The sequence below is a fragment of the Rissa tridactyla genome, chromosome 9, assembly GCF_028500815.1.
Source record: "Rissa tridactyla isolate bRisTri1 chromosome 9, bRisTri1.patW.cur.20221130, whole genome shotgun sequence".
NCBI classification, from domain to species: Eukaryota; Metazoa; Chordata; class Aves; order Charadriiformes; family Laridae; genus Rissa; species Rissa tridactyla.
In genome coordinates this window covers 35401910-35416249 of record NC_071474.1, presented here as the reverse complement: position 1 = coordinate 35416249, position 14340 = coordinate 35401910, and the positions used below count along the sequence as shown (strand labels likewise).

General features: G+C 42.7%; 1 protein-coding gene across 4 annotated transcripts in view; it reads left to right on the top strand.

The window, feature by feature from the left end:
* PAK3 (p21 (RAC1) activated kinase 3) overlaps nt 1–14340 on the top strand; it is an 85894-nt gene that overhangs the window by 30570 nt on the left and 40984 nt on the right. For all 4 annotated transcript variants that reach the window (XM_054214714.1, XM_054214715.1, XM_054214717.1 and 1 more), the window contains exons 2-3: nt 6716–6912; nt 13200–13300. In XM_054214714.1, the coding sequence (XP_054070689.1) occupies nt 6738–6912; nt 13200–13300 (276 nt within the window). In that variant the 5' untranslated portion in view covers nt 6716–6737. The remainder of the gene's footprint in view (nt 1–6715; nt 6913–13199; nt 13301–14340) is intronic.

The window sequence follows — 14340 nt, the reverse complement described above, 5'->3', positions numbered from 1 at the left end:
TGCCCAAGCAGAGTTTGGTCTGCTTTAGCTGATGCTGAATATGGCCCTTTTTTTATCAAAAAGACATCAGCATTGTATTTTAACTTAACCGAGGTTTACAGAGAAGACAGTAAACAACTTTCATGTAAGTAGTGAAACTGTGACTGCATCCATTCTGTACAACTAACTGGCTGCTCTCTCAAATGAACTTTAAGAAAACTGCAAGTAAACATGCAGGTGTAGAAAAGCAGATACAATTCTGCAACTGGGCTGGGAAGTACTGTATAAATACCTTCAGTTAGTACTTAGCAAACAGAGTGTCTCGGTACTCAATATCTGGAGAGAATCCTTCTCAGTTACATCACCATTGATTTCTGGGCAATGGATGAGTATCACTGGGAGCAGAATTTGGCCCATATAACTGAGTAATAAAATATCTTTTTGGAGGAAGTATATTTACAAACAAAGGGCGAGCATTGCATCTTCAAGCTACATTTGCAAAATTACTGCCTGAAAATTGGCATGGCTCCTTCCAGTCAAGGGATCTTAGAAACTGTTCTGCTGCATCACAAGCTGCAATAGTATCTTTGAGGCTTTGAAAATGAACACCAGTGTCTCTGCAAACAGGATACTCTTTGTGAGTTTTAATTGGAACCAGTCATGTCTGAATGCTGCAGACTTTGAAATAACGTGACTAACCTAAGAAAGCTATTCAAGATCTATCTACAAACAGTATTCCCCAGATACACAGGGGTGAAGAGCTTGCTGGGATAAAGGCCCAGCATGAGATTCTGCTCTGAACTTGAACCAAATTGAACCAATTTTTTTGTGTGTGTTGTTTTGAAGACATTTGGGTGCTTCAAATATCTTCCTTCCTCTCCTCTCCCTAGCTTGGCAAGAACTAGATGCAAAAATATTCTAAGACAGGCTTTTGCAAAGGGGAAATTGAGTCATGGAGAAGCTGAATGCCATATATTTAAAGTCAATGTTTGTCTTTACACTTAACAGAACTGGTGATTGGAAGAGGCTGGGGGGAAGGGAAGGGATGTTGGATCATCTTTTATAACCCTGTAATAGTTGCGTAGAAGCAACTGACCTGGCTGCGAGAATTTAATTTCAGCTTTTACCACTTGCCTGGGAAGCCCTAGCTAACGTACTCAAATATGCTTTTGTATTTTGATACAACAGTCTGTTTCTTTAAATGCTTCCTTAAAGCCAATGGCCACTGAAAGGAATTTTCTCTGGAAGTAGGTAGTTATTGGGTATCTGTCCTCTTTGTTGCACACATGCTATTACCTTACGAATTTCTTTTAAAAGCACTGCCTTGGTTGCACTAATGGGGTCTTTGAGGACTGAGATGAGGAAAATCCTGTTGATTGTGCACTCCATCCTCTTGGGAGCACAGGCTGGCCTCTTCCAAAAGTTGTCCCTGCTGACAGCCTGGGTGGCTCCCGCAGCTCTGGTGGGGTATGGTGAGGTGCTCTGGTATCAGTGTGGTAGCAGCGCTCAGAAGTGGGGCACGGTGTTTCGCAGGTCTGCGTGAGGGGTTTACTGGGATCTCATCTCCAATGCAGAATTATTCTGCAGTCTCAGTTCTGCTTTTTTAAAATTTACTATCTACCACTTAGTGTTGCAAGAAGAGTCTAAAAAATGTGACGTGAGTGTAAACCAATGCCATGCTCTCTCCCTGAGCTTGCCAGGGCTGTGGAATATTAGCTCAGAGACCCTGGAACTGCTCTGTACCCTTCAGTTAAAGTCTTGTGGGTTTTGCGATCCTTTGGGCATAGAGTATGTTACTTCGGCATTGTTCTCCTAGAATTTGCAATTATGATACAGGTGGGAAATGGAGGGGGTTTTGTCTTGTTAAGGAGTTTGCTTTTAATACTTCTTTGGGAGAAGGTCTTCAGTGGATTATGTGCTTCTTGAAGTACTGCATAGAAACTTAGTCAGCATAAAGTCAGAGACTTGGGAATTCATCTTGCACCTAAGAAATTTTTGCAACCATTTCTCTTCTGGGAAGAATGCGAATGTCAACACCTTGCACATTGGGTTGAGGCAGCGTTACGGGGAGCAAAGCTGCCCGGCAGCCTGCCAGGAGGCGTAGCAAAAACTCATTAAACCAATGCATATTTTGAGTGGAGGGACTTGTGTCTGTATGAACAAGAGGTGTACAAAGGGGATGAGGTAGGGAGATTATTTCTGGAAGCCAGGAATTGTTGCTGCTGCAACACTTAAGGATTCTTTATGAGGCAGTAGTTACCATTTCTGGGCATGGAAAAAAGGGTACAAACCCCATTTTATAATCAGGAGGCTGAATGCACTGTTTTGCTAAGAGTTTCCTATGACTGCTTCATTGTGTACTCGCTGGTTTGTCAGATGATGAGAGCAGTGAAAGCATTTTGTTTTGAAAGGTAATCTCCAAAGAATGAAATTCTCAGGAATTTGTAAGAAATCAAGATAATTAACTTTTAGAGTAGAATAGACTATTTCAGTTGGAAGGGACCTCCAACGATCATCTAGTCCAACTGCCTGACCACTTTAGGACTGACCAAAAGTCAAAGCACATTATTAAGGGCATTGTCCAGATGCCCCTTAAACACTGACAGGCTTGGGGCATTGAGCACCTCTCTAGGAAGCCTGTTCCAGTGTTTGACCACCTTCTTGGTAAAGAAATGCTTCCCAGTGTCCAGTCTTTTGCCTTCCAATCCTATCGATATCCTTTTATTTAAAAAGCAAACAAACAAAGCAACAAAACTCTAAAAAGAAAAAAAAGAGAGCACCAGAATTTGACCGTTTGACTCATTACGTGCATATGGCATAATCATTTTTAATAGACAGAAGGTGGTTTTGGATGGGGTCATCCTATGCAGAACAAGACTAGCAGGACAAAGGACTTGTTATTATATCAGGGAAAACTGGCCACAGGATTTAACTTGGGCTGTGATGCTGTTGACAGTTCTCTGCAATGTAAACCTAACAAGTTTCTGAGCTGAATATGTCTTGTTGGTCCTCCATTCTTTATAGGTCTTCTCTAAGTTAAGGTTGGAGTGAATTGGTACAAAACACTTAAAATCTGAAGTCTTATGTGGTAGTGAATGTTATTTTGTCGTGATGCAGCGGTACATGGAAATTCTCAAAATTAGAATGAAAGGAAGAGCAGAGGGGGCTCTGATCAGGAAAACCATACATTGTAAGTCTCTTGGTGTGTATTGCCTTGTGGTTTGCCTTACTTTTCATTTAGACCAGCTTTAGAAAGTTAATATCAACCGTTAAACCTTTTAGGCTATCTTCCCCCCCCCCCCCTTTTTTTTTCCCCCTGGTTTAGAAGTGAATAAAAGAGCTTTGTACAGTTCTTGAAACTGAGCCTGAAACAGCTCTGAACAAAATATAGTGTTCCTTTCAAAATCTTGGAAATAATGACATCATAGGCAAATTGGGCCAGAAACCGTTAATAGTATTCTTTGTGAAATGAAATCCCACGGGAGGACCTATTTCAGCAAACTGGCATTGTTTACAAATAGATACAGGGACAGATACAGTTGTCCCATTCTGAGGGACAGCTGAAACCGTGTGCCCTGTCATGGACTTCGCAGCATAACCGTCTTGTTTCTGATAACAAGCTGAAAACGTGCCTTGGCGCTTCTGCGGTCAGCCTCACGCCGATGATCTCCAGCAGTGAAGGCTGTCTTTGGCACTGGAGAAGTATTTGTAGGTGGGTTAAAGAAAACAAAAGCCTCTCTTCCCTAGTCTGTGAGAATTGCTGGAGGGACAGGGAGCCATGTCCAGATGTCCGTGTTGGGCTTCATACACTGGGAGCTCTCTTCCGCTTCCCTGTGCAGCAGTACCTGGGCATCGTGCACTTGCCCTTCACCAGGATAACACAGACGGCACATGAAGTTCTCCTTGTTACTCTGCAGAATTTTTCATCAGTGGTGCTTTTTTTTTTTTTTTTACAGAAGTTTTTATCACTGCCCTCCCCCCCTTCCCCCCATTACTTGAAAACCTGCATTTCAGGATAGGAATCACAAAGATCGGTAATGTTAACTGTTTGACCTAAATCTACAAAAGCATTTAGTTCTCTAGGTAAATAGGCTACTGTGTACTTGAAAGTTAGATCAGCACAAGCCCTAGCCTGGGCACGACTATAGCTATTCCTTGGTGATCTAAAGCACATTATTGCCTACGTATGTGCTTCCATAGAAGGGTGGGCCATGTTCCTCCATGGCCAGAGCAGGTCTCCCAGCAGGTCTCTCCCTGGACAGGGTCGGCAGAGCCCTCTTGTGGGGACGGGGGACATGCCGGGGACTGTGGTTTGCTGTGCAGGATCACTTCTCTGCTTTCCCAGGTGGTGTGTTCCAAAGGACAAAAACATCGTTTTGTCTGACAGCAGCCTCCAAAACATGACTTCAGTAGTTAAGAGTGCATGATCTGTTCCACCCTTCTATGCCTTCTAGACGCTATAGGGAACAACGCCTGGCTGGTGCTGCCTGCAGTTCGGGATTACCTGTGCAGTATATACGTGCAGGTGACCAACGCCGTGGTGTAGGGGAGGTCTAGCAGCTTACATAGGGCTCGAGCCTACAAGTAGACATCTTCTTTGGCTGGTGGACACTATATTGATCTACCAGCAGAGCAATTGTTTGAGATCTCCCTAATTTGCTGCAGGCAAAATATGCCAGAATAGCTCAGATTGCTAATTTAACACGAGGCAGTTGATGAAGTCAGCTGGGAAGTGTGCTTATACATACTGCTCCCCTGATGGAGGTGAGCAGATGGCATCAGTAATGTCTTCAAGTGCATGTTTGTGAATCAAGATCTCCAGGATCCCCACCTCATGCTGGATGTACTAGGGTGAGGGCTGGGACCAGCTTTGCTAGGGGTTTCAGTTGTGTGACCCCGGGACAGGTCCCTGGGATCTCATGGGGATCCAAATGTTCAGGAACCCCACTTTGTGGACACGGGACCGGTGCAAAACTGAGATGTGATGGTATGTTTCATTTATTGTTCTTGTCACTGGGCAGATACTTTGAATCTCAGATCCGGCATTTTGGGATCTCATTTAGATGAAATTGAAAATGTAAGTCAAGTAATAAAAAAAGAAGTGATGGTTTTATGCGTGGTAATTTCAAAATGGTAACAAAGGCTAAAATACCCACGTCATGAAAAACAGTCTTGAGTGAATGTCTCTAAATGTTTCAGTTGGTCATTTAGTTTTTACATGGAAGGTATCATCAGTTAAAGCAATGAGTATTTGATTATCCCCTATTACTATATCAGCTGGAAATCCTGGTAAAATTCCAGCTATATCAAAATAAATGTCATTGTTGAAAACGTTAACCTCTGTTCTTAAAAAAAACCAAACCAAAACAAAAAACACACCCCAAAAAACAACCCTGAAAACCCTCAATCACGGCAGCATTGCCTGACCAAAGTGAGAGCAGCAATGCTGTTACCAGTTGAGCTTCGGGGACTCTTTATGTAAGTGACAGTCACCATGTTTGGCTGATACTTCTGAAAAAAATCTGACTTCCACAGCTGAAAAACATAAGTGGCTTCATTTTAAATTTCAGAGAGTAGCTGATGACTGCAGTAACTTGTGTTGTCTGTGAATCAGCACAAGGAGAGATCCGTAACACATGCACAGTGGCCTGCACATGCCTTCCATAAAAGGAGCCACATTGATGTCAGAGGGACTGGAAGGCAAGATGCCTGTAGAATTGTAATCTTTAAAAATGTGCAGTATAGCCCACATCACATCTGATCTATTTGAAATCATACTCTATTTTCAGGTTTTAAAACAGTTCATTTTACCAAGGATTGCTTGTTTGTTAAACCAGCTGCTTAATCCAGACTTGAATTTTAATATTTAAGATACACTAGAAAGATTAGGAATTTGAAAAGTCTTACCTGCCCTGTGGTTTCCTGACTTACAAAAGTTTTGTAACAATTTCTGGGTATTTTTTTTCCTTAGATAAGTACCCCTGTTCTTAGTGGTCAGCAAGACTGTACATGTCCACTCCTTGCTGATGTACCATACTTGGGACTTTATGGTGCTGTTATTCAAAGCTGTGCCACAACCCACCCCACGGGTGCTACCAGGACAGAAAGAGGAAGACTTGAATTGTTTTCAGGATATGACCATTTTTTCTGCTTAGGTTTTGATTGATTTTAAAGCAAACGTATTACTTGTTTTTATGTGCAAGAAAGTTTATAATTAGTACCTCCGAATGAATTTCCTTTGGGAAGATCGTTCCTTTTGAAGCCCCACACTCACAGGATTAAACCCTCTCCAAATACTGAGCAGGGAGGGAGCAGGGATCTTAACGCTTGCTATGCATATCCCCCCCAACATGCTCTTTGTTTCTTACATCATAAAAATTGTTCACTACCATACCAGGTAGTTTCAGTAAATCACTCAAATTTTGGTTTGGAAGTCTGGTTTTAGAAGAAAATTTGGATTGTAAACAGCTACAGGGAAAAAAAAATTGTAAATAAAAATTTAAAAGGCCTTTAACAGGGATTAAAAAAAAAGCTTTATTTTAAGGGTAATAAAGTGATTTTTAGGAATTGGCACTGAATTTATTTATAGCAACCAGCAGTAACTTTATTCAGAGCAAACCTCTAATAGAGAGGCTTCCTTATTCCACCAGAAGGCTTTTCTTGCCCTCTTCCCTCCCCAGGACACCAGCCTTGGCATCCTCGCTTGACAGGAATGCTTTCTGTTCTGCTTTTGCAGGAGGCTGTGAGGGCTGCTGAAGATGTCCGATAGTCTGGATGTTGAAGAGAAACCTCCAGCCCCACCGTTGAGAATGAACAGCAACAATCGCGATTCTTCAGCGCTAAACCACACTTCAAAACCGCTCCCCATGGCCCCTGAGGAGAAGAACAAGAAAGCCAGGCTTCGCTCCATCTTCCCAGGAGGAGGGGATAAAAGTAAAGTATCAGCAGTGCGAATGGGTGGCTATGTCTCTGTTTGCGTTCTGTTGGTTGTTGGTTGCCGTACTTGCTTTCTGCCACTGTTTTCTTTCTGTTTCAGTTGCAGAACATGGTAAAGTCCTTCCAAAGCCTTCTGTTCCAATTACTCTAGTAACATGTTTCAAAAGAGGAGGAGGTGTTCAGTCAGTTCCTTTCTTGTCTTTGAAAAGGCAGCAAGACGCGCAGACATTGTGCGACTTGCTTTTTAAAAATAACGTTATAGTTGAGCTGGGGAATCCTTTCCTTTGGATTTTGCTTTGCATTTGCAGTAAAAACAGAGATGAGGTGGTGTACTTTTGAAAATACATTTGCAGAAGTGAGAAGACAATATGCCTGACACTTCTGGGTTGTTTTTTTTAATGCACTTGCATTCCAGGAACAGGAGCAAGGCTGTTCTTGCTTGTTACTTTTGCGGCGAGAGTGTACACAAAATGGCTTGGTTGAAAACCTGCTAGGTGTGGTTACAGCAAGAGAGTCTTTTAAACATGCAGGAAACAGTATTTCAGTTGCATTCTTTGAAACGCATTTGCAGAAAGGAGTGTGTTTTGAGTTAGTGTATTTATAGAATTAAGGGAAAGGATCTTCCTTTTCTTCTAATACCATGGGAACCAATGGACTGCCCCCACAAGTGATGAAGGAGGTGGCTGAAGTCACTGCAACGCCACTTTTCATTATCTTTGAAAGATTATGATGACTGGTGGATGTTCCTGATGACTGGAAAAAAGCAAATGTCATTTCTGCCTTGAAGAAGGAGGATCTGGGGAGCTACGGGCCGGTCAGCCTCGCCTTGGTCCCTGGGAAGCTAGTGGAACAAGTCCTCCTGGACACAAATGAAGGATAAGAACGTGATCAGGAATAGTCAGCACAGATTTACGAAGGGGAATTCATGCTGAACCGTACTGACAGCCTTCTGTCATGAGATGACAGGCTTGGTGGTGAAGGGAGAGCAGTGGGTGTTATTTCTACTTTAAGGTGTTCAGCACAGTCTCCCATAGTATCCTCAAGCTGATGAAGTACAGTCTAAATAAGTGGACAGTGAGGTGGACTGAAAACTGACTGAAATGCTGAGCTCAAAGGGTTGTGATCAGCAGCACAAAATCCAGCTGGATTTCCAGCAGGATTCCACCTTTGATGTACATCGCTGTTCCTCCAAGGATAGCTCAGAACTGTGGAACTGCAGTCGTTCCCTGGAGCTGCTGCTTGGCTGCCCCATTCACAAGTCTGTAACGCAGAGGCAGTCTGGCATTCAAAACTCCTCGCAGGCAGTAGAAGGCACAATTTAAGCCCCATTCCTCCCCTCAGTCGGGGCAGCCCTGGTGGCTTCTCTCATGTGAAGGCTGTGACTGGATGGGCCCATTCCTCAGGCAGACTTGGCTGGTTCACCCTGCAGCGTGCTTCCCAAAATGTCTCTTTCTGGGAACAGTATTAATTTTCAATTGATTCTTTTTAAAGCCCAAAATTAAAATCTCCCCTGGCTTGTTTAATTCCTAGGAGTACTTGGGTCACTTCTTCCCCAGACTGCCAGCAGGATATTATCCCTCTCCGAGGGAACATTTCTTAAGCAGGAGATGCTGAAAATGGGGAGATGGAGAAACAACCCCTCCTCGAAATGATCAGTGACATTAAAAATAGATGTAATTAACTACCAGTCAGAGCAATATTAGAAAACATAGAGTATCATGATTTCAAATGTGACTGTGAGGCAAAGTAAGCTAAGATTTGTAGCTTAATTTTGTTGTGTGAAATAATAAATGGAGGAAGTTCAGCTTGGCTGGCCAAGCCCCTTGAGGTGGTTTCATCTCAGGGTTGGCTTGTGGGTCAGGGTATCAGCTGGCCTGTGCATGCTTCACAGACTCAGTGTGACACGTTTTTGAGAGTCCTGCTTATAAAACAGAAGGTGATTAATACGGCTGCTCTCAGCCAGTGCAGTGCTTTGCAGCATCACAAATTTATATTAATAGTCCACCACTGGTGCTAGTAAACAGAACATGAAGGATACACCATGTCAGGGTGTTTCTGCCTGAACCTGCGGGAACTTTGTTGTCTTTCATTTGCTCATCAGACAGGAGGGATGCGAGGAGGGATATGCTGTGGCGTGTTCTCTCCCGAGGCAATGGTGTGTGCCGGGACTGCTGTGCTCAGGGACCAGGAATCCTTCGCAGTCACGCCCCTGTTGGAGTGTAAGGGTTTCAGTTAGGGTTTGAGCACTTCTGTGTTTAAAACTTGTTTTGGAAAGACACTGATGACTCTGTGAGGCTCCTCTGTGCTTCTACAGTTGAAACAAAACAAGCCGCCTGAGCATTAGTGTCCTGCTCCTTCCCATAGCACCTGACCTCCTTATGTTCCTTGGTGTAGCTCTTCTCACCCCGTCTCTGGGGTAAGGGCATCCCATTGCCTGGGGGCAGGAAGCCAAGGCAGACAACTCAAATACATTTCCAGTGTCATGTGGGCAATCTGAGTGGAAGAAGGAGCTGAACCCATTCCCCCATAGCCCATGCTGAAGCTGTGAAATTAGCCTGCCTTCCTCGGAGGTAATGATGGTGATGGCGGGCATGGTGGAGTTCATAGCATTAGTGTTTCCTTTCAGCAGAGTGCTGTTACCTTGGGAGAATTGAGAGCAGAAGGAAATAACTTGCATTCTTTCAACTGTTTGATACAACCTTGTTCCTCTTTCATTAAACCACCTGTAATTGCTATGCTATGAAATAAACTAGTACTGTGTTGGCTAAACACAGTATTTAAACACACAAATTAGCCACTGTGGTGGCTCCGTGAAGGCATTGTAGAGCATTCAACTTAAAGAAATGAGAGGGGAGCAGGTCCACCACAGCTCAGATGCCCCTTTCAGCTGAAGAGGTACATCTGTGTTAAGATTACTGGGTGAATAATATCACTTCCATTGAAGCTGCTGTAGACTTAGCTGCGGATGGGAAAGAGACAAACACAGCAGGGTTAAGATTAATGGAGAAGAAAGAAAAGGACAAGGCTGCCGGGGTAAGACAGGAGGAGCAGAGCAGGAAGGATGGGAGGACAGCATGAGACAGTGGAAAGGAGAGGGGATGGAGGAAAGAACAAAATGAGATGAAGAGGAGGTGAGTGAACAGGAGGGCGTAAGCGTGAGGTCAAACCCTTCCTCCCTCTGCAGGAAAGCTGCCACTTAGCTGAGTCACATTTTTCTGCCAAACAACTGCTCTTTTAACATAATAATGATGATGATGATGCAGACTGTGGAAGACAGAACACTCTTTCCTTGTTCTCTTTTAATCTGTAATAGTTGCTGAGGTGGTGTGGGTGGCCCTCACGGCTAACTGCTGTGCAGCAGGAGTGTATTGTGAGGGGCATTTGTAAGAAAATCAAATAGGAATGTCCAGTATAAAACACTTGAATCCAGTTAGTCACTGCTTCAAAGAATTCATGCCTTTTTGTATCATTTTGCCAGCTTACGTAAAACACAAGTGATTTGAGTTGCAGGGCACACATAACAAAGTTTTTAGGCTGGGGAGGGGTGAGGGTGTTGCAAGGAGATGTTTAATTTTGTATTTAATTTATAATTTATCAATATTTGGACCATATACATTATTTCCACAGTCTGCTACACAGAGGTCCGTGAAGCAGATGAGCCAAATCTTGGGGAATGAGCTGGAACGCTTGCCTCTGGCAGGAGAGGCCTAGCATGGACAAGTGCTGCTTTCAATGGAATGTTTTTTATAGTGCCTTATTTCGCTTCTAGATTTGGCTGTTGCTTTGAACTGAATTTGATGAGCCTTTAAATCTAATTTTCATTGCATTTGCTTGCAAATGATGAGGTAGGAGAAGCCAGTTTTTTTATCTACAATAAAATGTTATATATGCTGAATGGGGATGACATAACGGGCAACATCTATCCTGAAAATTAAAAATCATCTTGGAGATAAAAGAAGGGGAAAAGCCTTTGCTTTTGTATTTGATATACTGCTGCCATCTTTACTGAATGCTAAATGAAAATAATTCATCAATTAACATAGTGTAGGGTGTGCAGTACAAACAAAAGGTGACAGTTAATTATTTAATAAGGGTAAAGGCAACAATACAGAGAAAGGATTAGAAACATCCAAAGTACTCTAGACTATACTTACGAAGAGCAGAGCATCTTCCAACTAAAGGAGGCTGTAAGGTAGAATAAGAAAGATACACAAAGAGAGGCCTCATGGAGCTACGATCTGTGAGCCAGGACAGACCAGGCTGGGAGGGGTGCTGACACATAGCGAGCTCAGCCTTTGGATGAGACCCCTAGGTAAACTTATGAAGCTGGCAAACATAAAACACTGAAGGAAAACGTTAATTCAAAGTCCATGAGCGTAGTAGTGCTTTGTGTTAGAAGACTGATGTGCCAGAAAATAGATTTCGCAAAGCTCCATCCTGGTTGATATTGGTAGAGGGGGACACTTGCTTTTGAAATAAGACGCACAAAAAATTGTCTTCATCCACCTGTTTTTGATGTGAATAGCATGGCTGGCACTGGCACTACACTGAGGGAATACAGAAAGCAAAGACAGGACCTGAACAACTGCTCCTTTCTCTCCTGCTGATGTGTAACTATGGCACATGTATTCTTTTTCATATTATCTTTAATAAATGGTGATGCACTGGGCTTTAGAGATCCTGGTACAGAATCCCTTGGTGATAGGCACAGTATAAACCTCTTTTATGTCTCTGGGTTTCTCACAACTGTTAGTGTGAAGTTATGTCACATCAGATCTATAGAGCAAGCCTACTCAGGACCACAATGAGGATATGTAAACCAGAAACTGGTAAGAAAGGCAGCAGAGGACAGGTGGGATCCTGGGGTGCGGAGTCCTTTCTTTAAAGACGTGAGATGATGAGACTTTTTTGTATTCTACGTGAGCCCTTTGAGTGTTTTATTTCCTGAGTTTGTGTTAATAACTCTTGCATACTGCAAGCGGGCATTGTAATATTTGTTCTGTTCCAATCATTAGCATGTAATTTTTCCCCTGAAATGACAAATGTATTTGGCAGAATGGCAGTTCCCCTCTCGGCTGTTACAGAAATACCACTGGCACTAGAGAAGGTCCTACAGATAGCTCTGTACTGCGTTATTCAGCCATGTGGTAGCTAGTCTTGGAGCACGGTGGTTCTCCAGGGAATACAAATATTTCAGGTACTTGCCAGCAGGATGCATGTTTGAATGTGGGTTTATGCTATGTTTATCTGGGTATTTGGGAGTTGTCCAGAACTGGCATTATTGTCCCCATTTTTCAGAGAAATCTCTATTGAACGTGGATTCTCGATGCCTCAGAGTTAAGGCAGCTTCTCTCAGCCTTTATTCCACTGATTCTTTATCAGGGTCAATAAAACTGGGCTGAAGTGAAATTTGTCAAGAGTAAAAAGCACAGGAGATGGATGACCACAAGGGATGTTACTTTCAAAAGGTGTTAAAATAGGAGGGAGATGAGAAACATGCAGGTTGACTGACTTCCAGGTCCGTCTCATTCAATAAGATACTCCACACTGTGTGAATACTGGTGGAGTGATTTAAAAATAAGGAATTCCTGGAGACTAATAAAGCTTGGGGCTTATGGTTATATGTCTTAGTTAACTGAGAGCTCAAATGAAGCTCTTCCAATGGCATTTATGGGATCTTGTTGCTGTGCAGATTCTGTGGTTTTTAATACAGAGCTGCTGCTTCAGCCTTTTACTCAGAGAGAAGGCAGGAATAAGATCTTTGTCTTCTCCTGAGCTGCCTGTTTTCACAGAACTTGTAGGAACCCGGTTATCTTAAAAAAACCGTTTGATTTGGATGAGTTTGACAACAGGTTCAAAGCATGTTGCAGAAAAGACACACACGCAAACAGGCATGCATATGTGTGTCCTGGGTGCTCTATTTCTGCAGGAACCCACAGAGCAAAGTTGAACAGGAGTTAGTTGCTAGATATGAAAACTTGATAAAAAAAGAACTGATAATAGAAATCATACTGGTTAGAGATAGCCTAAGAAGGCTACTTCTTGAAGAGCTTGCTTTGGCAGCTGTGACACTGATTGGAAGAAAACCAAAATCAAATAACACCTCCTAGACCTTCCCAAACAGTTAAGGTGGTGTATTATCTTCGGTCTGTTTGTCAAGTAAGATGGATGTTAATTGGTTTGTTTTCCACCTTTAAAATACTATTTTGAGCACACTTGATTGTGAAAATTTTTGAATGAAAAGCTGGGCAGAAAATAAGTGCATGTTAATGTTTTGCCTCTAGCCAACAAGAAGAAAGAGAAAGAACGCCCTGAGATCTCTCTTCCTTCCGACTTTGAACATACCATTCACGTGGGATTTGATGCCGTCACTGGAGAATTCACAGTAAGTAACCGCTGTATTGCGTGATTACCAGAGCTTCTAGTTTTGTGATGGTAAAATAACCTCCTGTTGCCAGAAATGTCAGGTGACAGCAGCTAGGCTGTGAAGAAAGAGACTTTTATTTGTTGGGCTTAGGATTTGGAGTGTTTTTACTTCTGATTCAGGCTGCTTTTTTTTCTCCAAGGATTGTCAGCAGAGTGTCTGTGGAAAATGAAAACTAGGAAGAACGTAGGTGTATGCTTTTATCAGTCCCACAAGCTGCTACAGGGGTTGGTTATTCAGTGTCTTTGGAAAAGTATAAAAAACCCACACGTGTGCATAGTGTATGTCTTGCTGTAGACAACCAGCCCCAAAGTGCAAAGTCCAACTGCTCTGCAGACAGCCCTTGGAGATGCCCAGAAAGCCGCAGCGTTGTGGAAGTTCATTCATTTTAATTTAATATCCTTCAAAATATGTCCATAGACTAGGCGATCAGACACATTTCTAGCCCTTATGTATTAATAAAATAGCAGTCAGCTTTTTCTACTTGTATCATGACGAAGTGTTATGAAGTGTTGGGAAAAATGAGTCTGATAGAAGCTCCTTGAAGTCTGCAGGGGGCTTCAAAGCCCTTTCTGTCAGACTACTAGTTAGGTGCTGAAACCATTAATCCTTAAAGCTGAGATGGCAGTAAGCTAAATTTGATGGAACTGTGGAGGTGAGAGGAAACATTAGCAAATCTCTGTACCGTCAGTAGCACCCTGTGAGCTGAGTGGTCAGACTGCGTTATCACTGTGCGTCAAATTGTGAAGTGTGCTAGTGCTGACTGGCTGCATACACCAAACAGGATGGGACAAATCGTTTGCCTGGACAAAGGGTGGTTAGTTTTCAGAAATTGAGCCCTAAATGCGATTTCTTCATCATTTTTTACTTTGCTATTTCTGTTTCTCAAAAACATTTCAGAAAGCTGGAAACTTTCTGTGTGCTACAGTAGCAGTAGCAATAGTAATAATAACAGTAGAAGAAAAAAAAGACACATTTAATGACAGCTTGTCTTCAAAGGA